The 19,241-nt window shown below is 41.1% G+C and overlaps 1 protein-coding gene across 1 annotated transcript; it reads right to left on the reverse strand.

Moving 5' to 3' along the window:
- Positions 1-2,166: 2,166 nt before the first annotated feature.
- DEPDC7 (DEP domain containing 7) lies at positions 2,167-15,822 on the reverse strand. The gene is made up of 9 exons (XM_054026902.1): positions 15,724-15,822; positions 11,832-12,225; positions 9,789-9,916; positions 8,582-8,771; positions 6,330-6,544; positions 3,544-3,686; positions 3,197-3,322; positions 3,009-3,087; positions 2,167-2,465 (listed from the first exon to the last, which is right to left on the reverse strand). The coding sequence occupies exons 1-9, from the start codon at positions 15,794-15,796 to the stop codon at positions 2,251-2,253; spliced, it is 1,563 nt and encodes a 520-aa protein (XP_053882877.1). The 5' UTR covers positions 15,797-15,822; the 3' UTR covers positions 2,167-2,250.
- Positions 15,823-19,241: the final 3,419 nt, after the last annotated feature.

Genomic DNA, 19,241 nt, shown 5'->3' on the forward strand with positions numbered 1-19,241 from the left:
CTTTCCTGGCAGGGCCTAGCCAGGCTCCTCCCTAGCATCCTCCAACAAATCCCAACTGAAAAATATAAACTGACACTAACTTCTGTCCTCCTAGGTCTTGACTTTTCATCCCTCTTAAGTTTTCTCCTATTCCAATGAGAATGCTTCCCAGAAGTCTAGGTCCGAAATCAGGGCTCATCACCAGAGCTTGCTCCATGTCTCTCTTGGCTTCACCAGAGTGTCACTACAGGAGAGGAACAAGGCCTCTTCTGCCCCTAGAAACCGTTAAACTAGTTTGTTTTTCCCAGCATGCAATAAGGTGGTTTCAGTACTCAATCAATTCACTTAAAAAAAAAAATCCACCAAAATGGAAGAAAAAATACAGATAAGCATAGCCTGAACAGCCATTTCTTGCACAGAAATTTATATATTGAATTAATGGGGATCACTGCCTATGCACAATACTTATCTTGACTTCTGTGGTATATGAAATTCTATGGCTTCATGGAAGGGAGAGGAGTGGTCATATTATTGAAAAATTATGTAATATTTGCATAGAGGTGTTGTATGTGATCATTACCTAGTACACCAGTAAGAACAGCAATGTGCATTTTGTAATAAGTGTATATATACTCCTCTCTTCAAGATGAGGCACTTTATGGACACCTTCAGAACCAGGCTTGGATTTAGGCAGCTGAATGATCCATTTCACAATACTCACTCTGATCTTGAGTCAGTACAAAGACCATTTCAATGATCTGCCATATTTTAAACATGGCATGTCATGAATTCTCAGATTCACAGCTGTTAGGCACAGTTCAGTCTCTAATGTAGTTGAAAGTAACCTAATAAGAAAAATATAGCAATAGCCTATCTTGCTTTAGCTACACTGAATCAACACTGTGTCCGAAAGTTAACCGACTTCAGACCCATTAAGTAGCATCAACTATTATTGATCTTTCTTCAGGACAATTCATGTTTAGGAGCCAAGGAGTAGAGAGTTATTGGGAGCTGCAGGAGCAGCCATCTAGCTTTTTTGCCTCTGTAGTTCAGCAACCAATGGCTATTTGCATTATGGCACACTAATTAACCATCCTTACTCTGCCAAATTAAATAGATGGTTTCTCAGTTACATTGTTCCACACCAATGAAGGCGGACAGCAATTTAGAGTTACTGTACAGCAAGGGACATACATAATGAAGGGAAGTGGTTTTTACTGGCAAGCCCCAATAGCTTGGTGAAACCCTCTCAACTCCAACTAAAGGCAAAAATTGGCTCCAAATAATTGAGGAGACTGATGACTACGCTCCCTCTCTAATCTTTAAGAGCACAATAGGAAGATACATAGCAGCCTCCAGGGTTTCACTGTGGATTTATGTGGACAAATCACATGCCCACATTGTAGAACTCAAAATCCTTGTGTTTGTTCCAAATCACTAACTGTAGCTAGACTGTTCATACTAAGAGCACCCCACCACTGACCATTATTTTGCAGTAATCAAGATTCATTAAAACACTCATAGGCTTGCTTTTCTGTTAAGCCAGTTGATATCCAGGTACAACTAAATATAATCTTTTCTACAGCAACTCTAAAGCCATTAAAGTCAGTGGGAGTTGAGGGTACACACAGCAGGATCAGGCCCTTAATGATCAAGTCATTTCCCCCATTAAACTTAAATTGGCACAATGAGTCATCTTAACATGACAACAGTTCAATTAGCAGTTTGATACAGGTTGTGGAACAAGCATTTACATAGTTTTCTAGACTACTGTGGTACTGCATTGATTAAAAAAAGGAAAAAAGATATGTTACCTTGAACTATGTCTTACAAGGGCAGTTAGATTAGACTAAGATTCAAGATTCTCAAAATTGCTGGAGAAGGAGAAATAAAACAAAAAACCCCCAAAACCAGTCCCAGACAGCCTGAAGCAAATACTTTTGCTAAGTGACTCGCTTTCCATTGTCACAGGACTGTACTTCCATGTTTGAAGAAAGTAATATTAAAAATAAAACAGAAGTTGGGATTCTTGGTTTCAGATTTCTCTGCCATCAGACAGGCAACAATTTTAAAATGAGCACTCAAACTGTTCCATAAATACATGTTGCTTTATAAAAGCAACTGAAACCCAAGATTATACTTTTTAGTTTGATTAATTACTTGTAAATTCCATTAATCTTCAAAATAATTTTATTATGTGGATGAATACAAAATCTTTTAAAAAGACATTAATATAAACTATTGTACAGATTACATTTCTTTAATTTTAAATTACACACACATATTAGTAACTCTATCACCAAAATATTGCATGAAAATAGTTGGATTGCTACTATGAAATTGACCTAGCAGTTTCTTTCTCTCCTTGGCAGAGATTTTTGTATCTTCATCAATAGTTTTTAGCAAAGATAACAGCTCAGCTTTTGTGGTCTTCTGTACACTGTAGTGATATTCACTTTGATCAAGTTTCTGGCAGAAGGTGTAGCCTAAAGACATGTGAAAGACAGTCAGATAATTTACAAGCAATAGGACAGAGTTAGCCACCCTGTAGACCAGGGGTTGGCAACCTATGGCAAGCTGATTTTCAGTGGCACTCACACTGCCTAGGTCCTGGCCACCAGTTAGGGGGCTCTGCATTTTAAAATTTAATTTTAAATGAAGCATCTTAAACATTTTTAAAACCTTATTTACTTTACATATAATAGTTTAGTTATATATTATAGACTTATAGACAGAGACCTTCTAAAAACATTAAAATGTATTATTGACACGCAAAACCTTAAATTAGAGTGAATAAATGAACACTTGGCACACCACTTCTGAAAGGTTGCCCACCCCTGCTGTAGATTTTACAGGTATGTTTGCCTTTAAGATGGTTCTGTACCTTTCATGACACACCCAGTTTTAAAAAGGATCCTTTGATGCAGTCTCAGACTCCATTTTTAGTGAAATTACATATTTGTCCAGATTACAAAGAGAATGACTTAAAACATTATCTATAGTCTAAAAGGCAATTTTAAAACACTTACCTGTATCCTTACTAGGATCTTGTCCTTGTTGTACAGCCATCAGCTTATCACTAACCATTTTATGTAATGTTGCTGGGATCTTGAAAAAGAGAGTAGAAAATACAAATATTTTCTATGGTTAATGTTTTAGGTAGATCTGAGATGTAGTTTAGTTCAAATGTCTAAGGTGGCTGCTTTCTCAGTCTTACCTTTAAAACGTCTTTTTGCTGGTCCACCAAGAACAAAATTAGGAGGTCAGTTTTTCCTTTGGATAAAGTTTTATTGTTGACAATAGCTTTAGAGAATGTTCTTTTTACAACCATCCTGTTGTCACTCTACAAAATAGTGACAGAGAATAGTCAGAGGGTAGCGCTATAGTTTTCTTATTTACTAAATATGGTTAACAAAAAAACATCACCTTGTTCATTTTAGCATACTTTTTTAGTATACAGTCTTTCAACATTGAATTATAAGACGACACAGGTAAATGCCCCCCAGATATTACAAATCTGCTGGAAGTTATAAGAGTGCTAGAAATCTTGGATGTTAAATTTACCTCTTTCTGCAACTTGAACTCAGAATGATGTGCTGCAATAGCCATGAAGTACAACAGCCTCCTAAACTCCTCTCTAGTTTGACTATCCAAAAGCTTCAAGTAGAGCTGAATTGCTTCTAAAGCCTGTTCTGTCTTTCCATTCACTGGGACAAAATACAAAGTTGAATAGGTTCATGCTCCTATTATATTTCTTTTTTGAAAGATCAAAGTCCAGAAACATTAATTTTTAGTAAACCAACCAAAAAAAAAAAAACACAAACAAAAAAAACAAACAGATAAAGTTATCCATTAAGCTAGACATATCTAAGCAGAGACTACACTACCAAATTAAGTTGACTAAAGTTACACTGACACAGCCACTGCAGTAATTAAATCACTTTTGTATGTCCACACTACACTCCTTGCGTCAGCAGTGTGCGTCCCCGCCAGGAGCGCTTGCACCGATTTAACTGTCAGCGTGGAGCATTGTGCGATGGCTTCTGAAAAGCAACAGTTGATGTAAGCAACACACTGTCTACACGGACACTACGTTGACTTAACTACATTGACCATAGCGCTACGCCTCTCACAGAGGTGGACTTAAGTCAGCATAGTGGATGAGTTACATCAGCAGGAGCTACAGTTCAGTGTAGACACTTAGAGTTACATCTATGTAAGCTGCCATACGTCGACCTTACTCTGTAGCATAGACCAGGCCTAAGCATATCCACAGGGCAAACAGCAAGTTTCTCTTTCACTCTGCTGCTGTTTTAGAAAGGTAATTGATGCTTGTATTAAAATTTAGGAGTAATTTGTCTCTATGCAAGCAAACTATTTTTTCCCCATTTGATTATGCAGTCGTACATAGAATTATACAGATTTGAGGTTTATAATGGAAAATATTTATCAGTTGATTTAAAAATATTTAAATTATATACCAGCTTTGAACCTGTAAGGCAACAGGACGCATACTAACAGAGATAAACACAAAACTAAACATACCACCTAACTGAAATAATTTCATTTTTGCGTTTGTATTACTTCAGGCAGTTTCTATAGAATTCTATGCACTGAATGATTTCAGAGGCCAGTTTGCTTTAAGTTCTTCAGTATTCTTAAATGACACATAATCATTGCCACTATCAGGCTGCATTTATGCTCAAACAACCTTTAGCAATCCCCCCCCCCCCCTTCTTCCTCACCTGGATACTCAGATTCCAGGTGTTTTCCACCTGTACCACGATCATCAGTTTTGACAAGTCTGGTGACGGGACTGTTTGGCTTGCCATTTTAGAACACTCTACACGCAGACTCTTTACGCTCATATTTAAGAGCTCTCACTTTGTCAACTTCAATTAGCAATTTACATTCCACAAAATAAGATTGTAAGGTTGACTTTACAACTCAACCAACTTTGGCAACTTTACAAAAATAGCGAAGATATCGGCGTGACCTCCAGTTGTGCCAGACATACACAATGTAATGCAGTTTGTAGAGTCTTCAAAGGGAATTACTTCTAAAATTCTGACTGGCACCAATTGAACTGAATATTTAAAAGTTAATTTACACAGGACTAAAGGTAATCTCCTCCAGTAACTCTCTGAATAGCGAGCACACTTCAGAAGAGGATTAGTAAGGAGAGATGGGGCTCTGTGTTTTCCGTGTGCTGATGACTCCCCGCTGTATGCCTCTATCTTGTCTGATTCAGATGATGCACTTCAGGTAAAGTCTAGGCAAGTCTGGGGCATGGATGAGAGTGAGCTGGCTACAGCTAAACCTAGAAGAGACTGAGGCAGTGATAGTGGAAGCAGCTGGAGGAGGAGATGGCAGAGATAATCATAAGAATGGCCATACTGGGTTAGACCAAAGGTCCATCTAGCCCAGTATCCTGTCTGCCAACGCCAGGTGCCCCAGAGGGAATGAACAGAACGGATCAAGTGACCCAATCCCTGTCGCTTATTCCCAGTTTCTGGCAAACAGAGGATAGGGACACCATCCCTGCCCATCCTGGCAAATAGCCATATTTAAAGTGAATCATATTAGGCTATTCACCTCTGAAGTATTTTTAAATGAAAGATATTCTCCACAGTGTGGGAGGAGCCACTAGCAAGCTATACACATATCTACCTAAAGAAAACCAAACTAGGCTTAAAAGAACACCCAGTAAATTCTAACAGACCAATACAGATACGCCAAAATGAAGTTGTATGGAAGTAGATATGGTAACGTTAGGCCCGATTCTCTACTGCTTTACATCTTGCATAAAGTGTAAAGTAGGTATAAAATACAGTCACATCCGAATGTTAGAGTTTCACACTCACTTTGCACAGGTGTAAAGCTGTAGACAATCTGGCCCTGAGGCTCCTAAATTAGAGTTCTCTTACTCAAAATTTAGGCCACAGCTGCACCGCTATTTAAGTACAGCTGCGCCACAACAGTGCATGTGGAGAAAATGCTCGATGCTCTCCCATTGGCATAAAAAAAAAAAAAATATCCACCCCCGCAAGCAGCATAAGCTATGACAGCAGGAGAAGCTCTCCCACTGACACAGCACTGTGCACATGGACGCTTATGTCAGTGTGTAACTTATGTCGCGGGGGGGGGGGGGGGGAGTGGAATATTCACACCCCTGAGCGACTAAGTTTTGCCAAGATTGGCTGTAGTATAGACACAGCCTTAGTTTTTAGGACTAAAGTTTATACCTTTGTAGCACGGCAGTCAAACCTGAAGCCTGACAGTTAAGTACCCAGTCCTGCTGTCACTCACCAGACGAACCTGGGATCTCAGCTTCATTTCTTTTCACTTACCCAACAGCTCTGCAATTCCTGCGTGGATGTCAGACGCATGGCTTAACAGTGGCTCCTTCTTTTGGCTGTAGTATCTACCAATGGTATCAAACAGCAGTAGTTTCCATGTGTCTGCTTTATCAGGTTGACTAGGCAAATTTCTGCTTATATCCACCACCATTTGATCTGGAAGATATTCCAAGCAATCGATTGCTGCAGAGAGCCATTCATCAGTCCTAGAAAGAAAGACCATTATCCAAAGACCAAGAAATAATTCTATGAAGATACAGACATGAAACAGTCAGCCAGCTGAATTTTGTCTCCAGAGGGCAAAAGACTCTGCAAATACATCCATGTAAATGTTCAAACCAGCAAATGAAAATATGTTCAGTGCTCAGATATCATAGTAATGGGCAAAGCCTAAGAACCTAGACTGAGAGTTTAGGATCAAGTTAAGGGTTTAACAGTCTGTTCCTCCATTATTTGCTTTTCAAAACTGGAGTTTAGGATTCTGTTTGTCCAGCTAAATGAGATTATAAGTATTTCAAGCCAAGTCAAAGTGGCATTCTATGTATTAGGTGTATGTGGTGTAATTACCATACCCAATCAGAGATTCCTGAACTTTGATCTGACCTTAACAGATAAGGACAGGGTTTCAATCTGTATTTTTAATAGCAGACTATGCAATTTCAGGCTAAGCTTTTTTTAAACTAATGATTAAGTATTTGAAATATCTTAAGTATACTGAAGAGATTTTTAGTCTGTTCACTCATGGTTGATTAAGAGTTTCCAGAATCCAAAAGAAGGAATTATACAGCCATACTTAGTTTTAGGGGTTTTCTTGTTGTTGTGCAGTATGGTTAAGTAAAATGTTTTGTTGTTACCTATCCTCACTGTCTACTGTCACCTCCTCTAATCAGGAGCTTTTCTTTGTCTAATTAATTTCTCCCCACTCTGAAAGACCTTACCAGCACCTATTCAGATCAGAAGTGCGAACCCTTAAAAACGACATTTAATAATTTTAAGGCAGAAGATGTTGGCTTACTGCATACCTCAGCATGCTTTTTGTATTTGCATACTTCAGTTGTAAGACTAGTTTAATTCCATGCTGAACAATGCTAACCTCTTAGAACCTCAGGGAGTTGACACAGCAGTAATACAATTATGACCAAGCCCTTAGTTAAAAATAAACTACATTACAAGATTACACTGTTAATACTTTAAAATTAAAAAGGGAGAGTGCGCTTAATTCTTTTCCAGATGATTTTCCATTATATGCTGTAATTCCAATGACATATCTGGAATACTTATTCCAGCAGAAGAGGATGAGTTATAATTCTAATTCCCCATAGATCAATGGTGCCCAATCTTTTCCTGTTGCATCCCCCTTTACCAGTAATGGAATCTGTCCACACACACACACATTCCCCTCCATTACTGCACAGTTGGTTCAGCAGGGGATCTTGGGCTTCCTTGGGGGGCTGGCCCAGGACCCGCCAGGCACTCCCTGAACATTCATCCATGCCCTCCTTGTGGGGCACGCCCCACAGTTTGGGGACCTCTGCTATAGACTCAACTCAAAAGTTTCCTATCAAACCAGAGTTCCTACCACCTCGCACTAAAAGGATGATTGGCTAAAAGAAAGTCAATTCACCGTGTGTAGAAACCCCTTTACTTAGAATAAAAAGACCATAATTGAAGGTGGCTGATGGACAAGCTTATCTCTGTGCTGGAGAAATCATTGAACACAGTCCCAGGTCTGGTCTCCAGTTCTGTCCAATAGCTTCTTGACTTGTAGATTGTGAACAACACGCAACACAAGTGTTGGAAAGTTAAACCCTATTTTGAGTGTTGGCATCTCCATGTAATAAGATGGCGCTTACTGGAGAATTCACCACTTTGCTAAGTCAAATGAAAAACCAGTAGTATTTTGCTGCCATTTTTAAAAGTTAATTTTAAGACATTTGGGCACTTCTGTTCCTTACTTAACTATCAGTGCTTTCACAGGCCTTCCAGGGTTCAGCAGTAATGGTCTCTGTTGAATCTGATGTTAGCTTAGCAAACTATATCACTATTCAACCCAGTCAATTCTGATAGATAGATACCATGCCTGTTGTCTTTCATGCAATAAGAGAGGCTGATTTTATTACTTTTTTACTGTCGTGCCTATGGATGAATCAAAAACAGGCCCATTGTGCTAGACTTGTGTGACTTAAGAAGAGAATGATCCAAAAATGCTTCCTGCCCTCATAGTTAAATAAGTTTCTACTTACTGAGAGTCACTGAAAGCCTTGAGAATTTCTCTGTCTATGTAGTTGCTTGTGATGATGTATCCCGCCTCCTTCTTGGGTTGGGGAAGCTTGGACCTAACCCCTTGATGTTCAAGTAAAGAGTCAAGAAGTGGAAGGTCCACAAGCTGCAGCAGACGAGCAATTGTTTGTTCTTGCCATACTTCATTAATAACTGGAGTGTATAAAGACATGCAGTGAGATCCTGCTAGTGAAGTGAAGAGTCAAGAAAGATTATACAAGTTACAATATTTTTCTTTCCTCTAAGAGATTTCAGTGTTCTCTTAGCAGGGGATTCCAGTAACAAGGAGTGGATTCCTTATCAACTTTAAGTGCACTTTATCACAGCAAGATAAAAGAATTTGTTTTGTTAGCTGTTAGAGTAGGAGAATTACCTTTGGATAAGTCTGAAATGCTTTACATTCTTTGTATTCTAACATGCAAGCAATCTGTGTCATAGATAAGGAATCAAGTCAGGTAATTCATACTCACAGGGGCTTCTGAAGAAAGAAAGGTTTGTTGATGATTCTGAAGCTCAAACAATAACTCTTAGCTGTAAATCCCTACCACATTTTAGGCTTCCATAACTGAAAACTAAAAAGACCAGTCTACTGTAGTTTCCAGGAAGTATATTTTAATCAAGCCAAAGAAGGAAATATCTAGCAATAATCTAAATTTTACATGCAGTTTAAATTGAGTGAGAAAACGAACTGTCAGCCACCATTTTAAGCCCTCTCATTTAAAGCAAGTAAGGGGAAAGGTTGGAGACTGGGTAGAGCATATGCACATTTTGGGGGCTAGGAAGAGGGTTTGAGCCAACAATGAGTTATGTCCATGTTGAAGTCAGGTGTGACTGTAGCTTAAGATGTTAAATGACAAACAGGGAGGATTTCTGACTCCAGTTTGAATCTATACCAGCCCATGACAGTGGCGTGTTCTCCCTCAGAAGTTTCTACACTGATGTATTGTTTAAACTGGAGATAACGGATCTGTTAGAATCTAAGTTAAAACAAAACTTCACTGCACAATGTTCTTCTTGTGTTTTGAACTTTGAGTTTCATAAACACACTGAAGAGAGTCTAGTTTAACATCTATCCTCCAGTTTAAGACTGGAAAGGTGTATGCCTGCAGTACCAGTATTATTACCTTCCTCCTCGCCCCACAAGTAGTTGTGACATCTTATTTGGCTTACCTTGACGAGACAAACTTGCAGAGAGGTTTACTTCGGGAGCGTTAGCAGGTTTTAGACTCAAGTTTTCCCAGAGATCTTCTAAGCTTTCTGATTTGACTGGAGGAGGATTAAATGCCATTTTCTCAAGTCTGAGACAAAGAGAAAGGGTGATCCAACATAAGGACTTCAGAAATAAGGGACCATTTACTTACTAAAAATCAAATCTATACACATGAAACAGTGACTATCCTTGGTGCCAATTAATAAAGAGCTTTATTTTTAAAAATCTTATGAATGCCACTGCAGAACAACAGGAGTGGGGGAGGGGGAGAGGAGGGCAGGGAGAGAGAGAGAGCGCACAAAACTCCTGAAGACTGACGAAAGTAGAGTAAAAATGCCTCGGTGAGCTTCTTGTTAAAATTCCCTTTGCTCTCATTGCTCTGCTCCAGTTTGAACAATACAAGGGAAACAGATTCATTTCACTTCCTTACTACTTGTTCATGGAGTCAAAACAGAACAGCACCAAGTGACAAAGCTGCACAGAGTGCTAGAGAGGAGGGAAGAAAGCAAGTCACCAATATCCCTAGCTCACTGCTACTACTCTCCATCCTACACTACACAGATATCAGGGAGCATGAAAGCAGTGCACTGCTTGGAAAGCTTTTCTGCCTTCCCTGTAGCCACAGGCAACACATATAGACGCAGCCACTTATCAGGACCCAGCTAAGAGCCATGAGTGCGTGTACTGGTTCCCCCCTGCCCCCCGGTTCAGGCCTGGAATTGGCAGGTCCCCCTGAAGCAGCAGGGAGTTCTCTTCCAAAAAGACCTCTGAAAAATGGGAGAAAGACAGGAGAATGGGATGTTCCAGACATAGCACACACCCCCAGTGAAGGATTTGTTGGAATTAGGATGTAGTTTGTGAAGCAATAAGAGGTGGTAGCCACTCACTGGCAACACATCATTGTTAAGGCCGTACAGAGACAGCCTGTGAGACAAACTTAACATGAACACAAATGCTTGTAGGCTGTTAGCCCTTCTGTCCCTGCTCCCTCTCCACCCACTTCCATATTTTACTTGATTCCAGTCATAGCCTCCTGGATCTGAATGTCTTTCCTTCTTTTCAGCTATCCACCATATGCTGGGAGAAATACCATAGCAACTCCCACTGGCCAATCATTTCTACTTTAAGCAGTTAGGAATAGGAAGTAAAAGGACTGCTTGATAGAAGCATAAAGGTAATGGGCCAAATTCATCCCAAAAATAAAGTCAGTGCAATATGCCAGGGACGAATTTGGCCCAGTAACATTTATATATCAATTTTTTTTCAAACATTCATCAACATAGGAATATGTATAATGTTTTAAGATGGTAAATTTTTTTTTGCATTTATCTAACTAGGGACAGCAAGACTACCCGTATTTGTCTCGCTTTCTGGTTGTATGTGCACACTTTTCACAAGTGTGGGCTACAACTGCAGCTACTCAGAAGACAGACCTCTATATACGTAAAGTAGTTGTTTTAAGGGTTTGAAAAAAATGTGTGAATTAGGACCTAATTTTACACAAGTCCTTTTAACAGCTAGGGACTTCCAAAAGTGGCAAGACAATAATAATTTTGCAGTTTTTCTTGGGGACTGCATGGCTCAGTCAATTGGTAACGAGACAACCTCTGGATTACTAGCCTAAATCCATACCAGAATTGCAGTGACTGAATGTTATTCCATGTGATTAGTGATCAGATACCTCCATTAGATGAGACTGATGGTCTCAATCCACTTCTTAGTGGATAAGCATCCCATCTCCTCCTCCCCACAACTAGCTCCTTGATTTCAGTCCTTGTGACTGCTTGGACAGAGAAGGCAAGGACTGAACTGACATGGAGACTGAACTTTCCCATTTGAAGATGTGGTTCCGACAGGTAACAGCCACCCACGCGCTACTGATTTTGTGGATGGAAGGAATCAGCTGGATGCCTTTCAAGAAAACCTAAATACACAACCCACAAAAAATAGCATTATTTCCCCACTGCAAAGCATCTTATCTTCTCATACCATTGAGTACTAACCTTTGATGGGTACAAAGCCCGTATTCTTTTTCAAATGGACTGTCTTCTGGGCTAGGTACATTTGTCAATCTATAGAAGCTGCAGCTACTATCTTCAAACACAGACCGTTTGTCTTTTCCAAAGACTTTAGTTGAAACTGCCTCAAACACTTTGTAATCCATCAGTGCTTGACACACTCGCACTACTTTAGCACGGGAAATATCTACATCCCCAAAATATCTGTTCTGGAGGAGGTGAGCAAAGATGACATCCACTGCATCAGAGCCAATAAAACAGTTGTTATAGCATTTCAGGTTCTGTCGCCGCTTTTTCACTTCCACTTGAGTCTGAAGTGCATTGATGATGCTGCTCCATACATATGTTGCTCCAAATGGCTTTTGTGCTAAGCTGAAACCTAATGGTGGAAGGACAGGGAAAGCATTAGTAATGGCATTTACTTTGACAGGCTGATAACTTGCTGTGCAGTTTTTCAGAATTATATACTCTCTTCAGGGTAGACTACCACTCAGCCAAGAAAAAAAAAAGGTCTCTGCATGAAACCAGTGTATATTTGCATGCCCTATCCCCCAGCACCTCAGCTGGTTACTTATTCACAGCTAAAGTTCTCCTGCCACTTAACTGGAAGCGTCCTGTGATTTTCCACTCAAAGTACATTGTTCAAGACACCACTGACAACCAACATGGGTTATATATAGGGGACCACTTACACTGACATTTACCTTCTCCAGAATTTAAAACCACCAGCAAGTTAAAAACTATGGACCCTATAATCCCAGCAGTTGCATGTTTGGAACTCCCTGGCTTCTCTGCTATGGCTGCCAACAGGATGCCAAACCCCCACTCCCTCCCCCTGCCTTTTTTTTTTTTATTTAAATAAAGGGGGATAGGTGTTTTCTGGACACTTGTCCACTAAGCACTGGTCCAAGATCATCAATTTATCTCATAAATGCTACTGAACACCTATCAGCTGGAACAGATTTCAGTCATTACAACTCTGGCTTGGATTCAGACCAATAATCTAGAAGCAAAAGCTTCATATTCCTATTACTAATTGACTTAGCCAGTCAGTCCCCAAGAAAAGCTGCAGAATATTACTAGCTTGCCACTTTTGAAGTTGCTGCAAGTTACACACTAGTAACTGACAGGCCTACTTATGACAAATAATTGTTTTCAGATGTTTCTATTCACTTACTCTTTTCTCATTGTATTAGTCATGGTTGGGTTTTTGGGGGTTTTTTGGGTGCAAAAAACTTTTTTAAAGAAGAGACTACAGTGGAGAAGTTATTTTCAATTAATTCTCTGACTCCCAATTTCGGTGGGAAGAGGAGTGAAATAGCACGTGTGCGCTCCCCCTTCCCTTTCTTTTTCTTTAAAACGAAGTTACCTGAGCTGTAAACTTCATTAAATCTAGATGCTGTAACATTTCGCACAAAAGGCCTATCAAGTGAAACGGTTTACAGGTTTTCATCTCGGGAGGGGGATGGCACAGAATTATCCCGCTGTGAAACAATGCTAGGACAATTTCTTTAGTCTGTTTTTTAGAAAGGAGTTGTGCTACCATTAGCTAACTCCCTATTACTACACACTACCCAGTGAGTGTGGCGGGAGGAGGAGAAGATACGTGCGCCTTGTTAATTTTCATACACATTTCTGATAGAAATCCCACCAATACAGGTAAGAAGCACATCCTCTCTAGTATACACATGCCCCCCAAACCTCTGTAGCATTTACACATACTAACTTCCACAAGCAGCCAAACGGATCATATAGCAGAGTTACAACATCTCCCCTTTTATTAAATACATGGCCCTGTTTCACTTATGGAAGCAAAATTCAGGAGTTAAGAAAGTATTGTCAACGTCCACTGGGTCAGTCACGGCTATCCAGCAGCACATACCCTTGTAGCAGCAATATTCATTGACTGATAACTTTGAGCTGAACGTGGAGTTTAATACTAATAAAGCTGACATTAGAAAAAAATAAACTCTGCTCAGTAGAAACCTGCTGGTGTCAGTTTGTGTTCTGGGGCACTCAGATACCATGGAGATAGGGGCAGAGAGAGGCATCACATTCATAATCCTTGTAACCAAATTAGGTTAATGTTAATGTGGATTTCAAGAAGTCTTGGAACACTGGGGAAGTTCCAGAAGACCGGGGTGGGAGGGGATTCTAATGCTGTGCCAACATTTAAAAAAGGATAAACAGGATGATCTTGGTGATCATAGGCCTGTCAGGCTGACATTGATCCTGGGCAAGATAACAGAACAGCTGATACAGGACTCAGTTAATAAAGAATTAAAAGAGTATTATAATTAATACCAATAACATGGGCTTATGGAAAATAGAGCCCATCAAACTAACTTGATTTTTTTAAATGAGATTACAAGTTTGGTTGATAAAGATAATAGTGTTGATGTAATATACTTAGACTTCTGTAAAGGTGTTTGACTTGGTACCACACAACATTTTAATTAAAAAAAGTAGAGCGATATAAAATTAACATGGCACACATTAAACAGACTAAAAGCTGGCTGACTCAAAACATAATTGTGAGCAGGGAATCACTGAGTGGATGTGTTTCTAATAGGGTGCTGCAGAGACTGGTTCTTGGCCCTATGCTATTTAACATTTTTAATCAATGATCTGCAAGAAAACACAAATCAGCACTGATAATGTTTGCAGATGACACAAAAATTGGGGGAGTAGTAAATAATAAAGACAGGTCACTGACATGGATGGATACGAATTGCTTGGTAAACTGGCACAAGCAAACAATGTGTGTTTTAATATGGCTAAATGAAAACAACCATCTAGGACCAAAGAACATAGGCCACCTTTACAGGGGATGGAGGATTCTATCCTAAGAAGCAGTGACTGATAAAGATTTAGGGGCTGTGGTAGATAATCGCTGAACAGGAACTCTCAAGGTGATGCTATGGCCAAAAAGAGCTAATGCAATTCTTAGACATGTAAACTGGGGAATCTAGAATAGGAGGAGAGAGTATTTGGCACTGCTGCTGGAATACTGTGTCCAGTTCTGGTGCCCACAATTCAAGAAGGGTGTTGATAAATTGGAAAGGGTTCAGAGAAGAGCCGCGAACAATTAAAGGATTAGCAAACCTGTCTTACAGTGACAGACTTGAGCAGCTGAACCAATTTAGCTTAACAAAGAGCAGGTTAAGGGATGACTTGATTACAGTCTGTAAGTACCTCTGAATCTCTACCAGTTAATAGAGACAAAACTAGAGAGTCTCAATATGCAGCTTTGGAAGGTTGGCATATAACCCAGAGATGCTTTGCCTCCTATGCCGAAACACTTTGCTCCATGAGTTTGGGACTCAGGAAACTCCAGGCAAGCTCTGAAATAGTGTCGATAGGACAAATAATCAGCCAGGTGCATATCCCACCCGGCTAAGGAGCAATGCTGCTAGGGTCATGAACATCTCAGATACCAGGATAAAAAACAGTGACACCACAGTATGTTGTGCCAGGGTCCGAGTACACAACACCGTTGCTGCCCCCAGAATGGAGCTGACTGGGAGATTTGCCCCCCCAAAGGGCAGAGACACCACCATAAGGAATGGGTTTGGGTCACTAAAGACACACACCTGCGTGAGCCCCACCCTTGCAGGGCCCCTCAAGGAAAGCGCCCTCAGACCTAACTGCAAGGGTTCAAGGACACGTCCCCCCACCCCCGCTGCTCTCCTGCTCCCTCTGCGCAGACACAGCCCCGCTCTGAGCGGCTTTTCACGCGGGTGCGTGCGGAGACGGGACCGGCAGGACTGAGCGAGGGCAGCGCCCGGGACAGTCCCGGCCAGGCAGGTAGGCAGCCCGCACTCCCCTGCTTCCCCCGCGGTGTTTCCCGCTTCCTCCCTCCCGCCCATCCCCGTACCCGGGGGCTTGTTAGCCGGGCTGTACACAGCGCAGAGATTCAAAGCTGCCGCCTTCTCCCGCACGCCGGCCATGGCTGGCTGCTCCGAGCGCCGCAAGCGGAGTGCGCCCGCCACCCCGGGCCCGGCTGGGATCTAGCCGAGGAAGTGGGCGGAGCCTTCCTGAGCAGCGCCCACCCTATTGGCTCATCTAGACCTAGCTCCGTCCTCAATGTGTCCGCCCCGCATTCCAGACCCGGCTCGCACGCGGGGTACAGGCAGCGGGGGCGGGGCAGGGACCTTGTCTGCACCCCAGTGCCTGGGGGAGTGAGCCCCCCCCTCCGGTCCCCCTGCTCTGTCCCCAATGCCAGACTTACAGTCTCCCTTGTTCCCATGGGCCCAGCAAAAGGATAAGGGGAAACATAATTTAAAACGGGACAGCCAGTTATAATAAAATCAAAAGCAGGCACCCAGGGAAACGGTTCCCTGCCCATGTAAGGACTTTTAGCACCTAAGCCGGAGACAGACTTTTCTTCAGGTTGGAATGGTGGATTTGGGGGGGAAAGTGCGGACATGTTACTGCATGGCAAGGCAAGGCAGTTCGCATAAATCCAAAGTCAATGGGCCCGCCTCTGTCAGTATTTTAAATATATATAATGCTTAACTATTGGCCCTTGTATGTGTTTCAGTTTTTGTAAGTAGCACTGGGATCATCAGCAAGAAAGGGAAATACTGCCTATTTTTGTCCATGAAAAGGATAGCATTTCTGCTTCTTAACTATTTTTCGTGATTTAAAAAATGCTCTTTATTTATATGTTTTCATTATTTTAACAAAATGCTGTTTACTTAATTATATTTTTAGCTGGAAAAAAATTACAACCCGTTATAAAACACCAGTAGAGAGCTGTAATATTTCAAACGCAATAATATCTCAACAGCAATAAAATCTTCACCTTATACGCCTAACAGGAGAATATATAACCCTGTCAAAACACAAGCATAATCAGGTTGTTCTATTTACCTTTGTAAGAATGTTTTAGATTAACAAAATAATAAAAGGACACAGACTCGACAAACAAAGATCCAAGGTCTCACATAATTCCAAACTGGTCAACCACAACATGAAAGCAAACTGATAGTAAATCTTGCAAGTGATTTTAGATGAACATTTTTTTTTGTTTAAGGGACACCAGGTATTTACCAATCCATCCAAAACTGTATGTCAATCACATTTCACTGATATTTTCAGTGCATCTTACAAAGTCTTTTTGTTTGGTGTGAAAGAAGCCTAGTTTATTGACCTTCAGGGCTGCAAGGAAAGGGCTGCCTACTTTCACAGGCTTTTGCCTGGGTGTGGGTGGGAAGAGTTGAGCTTTGCTTACGGTAGGGCTAGTGAGGTTGTTGAATCTTTTGTCAGTATGGCATTCAACAGAACTTCTGCCCTTGAAGTAGAAGCAGCTGCAGAGCCTTAAGTTGCATTTTTAATTACATCTATCAGTTTATTTTAGAAATAAATAAACTAAATTACATAGAGATTAAAAGTGAAAAACAAAAGCTATTAAACTTCAGATTCTAGATTATTAAAAATATTGGGCCCAATCCTGCATAAGTTTACACATGTGCAAAACTTTACTTAATCTGGATCCTGGAATTTGCTCAAGACTGGCAGCACTTGAGTGGAGATTTTCATCTGCCCTGTAGAGCATTGAAGATTTTGGGCAAACCTCAAGATGTTAGCACATACAGGCTCCAGCTACCTTTAATTTACACTCGGGTGTCAGTGAAGGGCAGATGTACAGCCAGCAGAATGGATTTGTTTAGGTCCTGTATAAACAATGGCTATAGTTTAAAGCTGGGAATTTCAAAGGGGCCTAAGGAAATTAGACATCCAACTCCCTTTAAATTTCAATTGCAGTTGGGTGCCTTAGGCTTTTTTGAAAACCGCAACCTATGTATTAATTTCTCATTGACAGTGCATAGATTTAAAAAAAACCACATTCCATTTTGAAGATCTTTATGATGCTATTTAACAATGTAAGTTACTTTTGAGGCCTAAATTACTTGATAATGTCCTTTCAAATACATATATAAAAAACAGAAGGGCTCACCCAAACCAAAGCCCCACATTTATCTTCAAAATAAAATGTAGGTGGAAATTTGTTAATTATTCTCCTTTGTGACAATTCTAATTTTGAAGGGGAAAAATAAGTATATTAATTTTTTTTTTAAATTAGATAAAAGGTTAGGCCTCTCACTCTTGACAGGCCTATACGAGGATGTTGGTAGCTAGACCAGGGGTGGCTCTTCAGAAGTTAATATACGGCTCCTTGTATAAGCACAGACTCCAGGGCTGGAGCTACAGGCACCAACTTTCCAATGTGCTGGGGGATGCTCACTGCTCAACCCCTGGCTCTGCCACAGGCCCTGCCCCCAACTCCACCCCCTTTCACTCCCTCCCCTGAGCCTGTTATGCCCTCACTTCTCCCCCCCCCCCCCCAAGAGCCTCCTGCATGCCACGAAACAGCTGATCAGGAGGTGTGGAGAGGGAGGGGAAGGCACTGATCGGCGAAGTTGCCAGTGGGCAGGAGGCACTGGGAGCCGGGGAGCTGATTGCAGGGGTGGGGGGGCTGTTGACGTATTACTATGGCTCTTTGGCAATGTACATTGGTAAATTCTGGCTCCTTCTCAGGCTCAGGGTACATCTACACTACCCACTGGATCGGCGGGTTGACTCTCCCGTTGACTGCTGAACTCCAGCTCGGCGGGAGGCGGAAGCAAAGTAGACGGGGGAGCGGCGGCCATCGATCCCGCACCGCGAGGACGCAAAGTAAGTGATTCTAAGTCGATCTAAGATACGTTGACTTCAGCTACGCTATTCTCATAGCTGAAGTTGCGTATCTTAGATCAATCCCCCCCACTAGTGTAGACCAGGCCTCAGGTTGGCCACCCCTACTCTAGACTAAAAATAGTTCTGCATCAGAGTTGACGGCGTCATCAGCAGTAAAGGTTACAATAACATAGCAATGAATGGTTTGGATCAAGAGCCTCACTTTAAATGAGTGTGCGTTATGACTAACATAATAGCAGATTTGGTTACTGCTATCCCTTAAAGATCTGGAATCGGACCTAAAGATCATCAAGAAGTTTAGTCCCAAAATTAATTGCAAAGCAGCCATAGTCCAAATTCCTACTGAACTTTTTGTAACTTTATTTTCAGTACATTGCTGAAATAAGGTGATACTGCAATGGCCCGGTATCTTCAGGACCCTCACTTTTAAGCTTGAGAGAGTTAAGACCTACAAAAATATTTTCAGGAACTAGATATAGCACCCTAGTAAAAGTACAGTACAACTTTTATCAGAGAACAAGTTGTAAAAACTCTGTGTCAGAAGATAATGAACTAGTGCTAGCACACAGTGAACTGTCTCTCTGAGAAGATTGTGAGCTTTTTATTATTATTATTATTTTGCCAAGTAAAAGAAGAAAGCAGAAGAGGCTAAGTTCATTTCAAGGTAGTATTTCACTCAGATTGCTTTAAGTA

The sequence above is a fragment of the Malaclemys terrapin genome, chromosome 4, assembly GCF_027887155.1.
Source record: "Malaclemys terrapin pileata isolate rMalTer1 chromosome 4, rMalTer1.hap1, whole genome shotgun sequence".
Lineage (NCBI taxonomy): Eukaryota > Metazoa > Chordata > Testudines > Emydidae > Malaclemys > Malaclemys terrapin.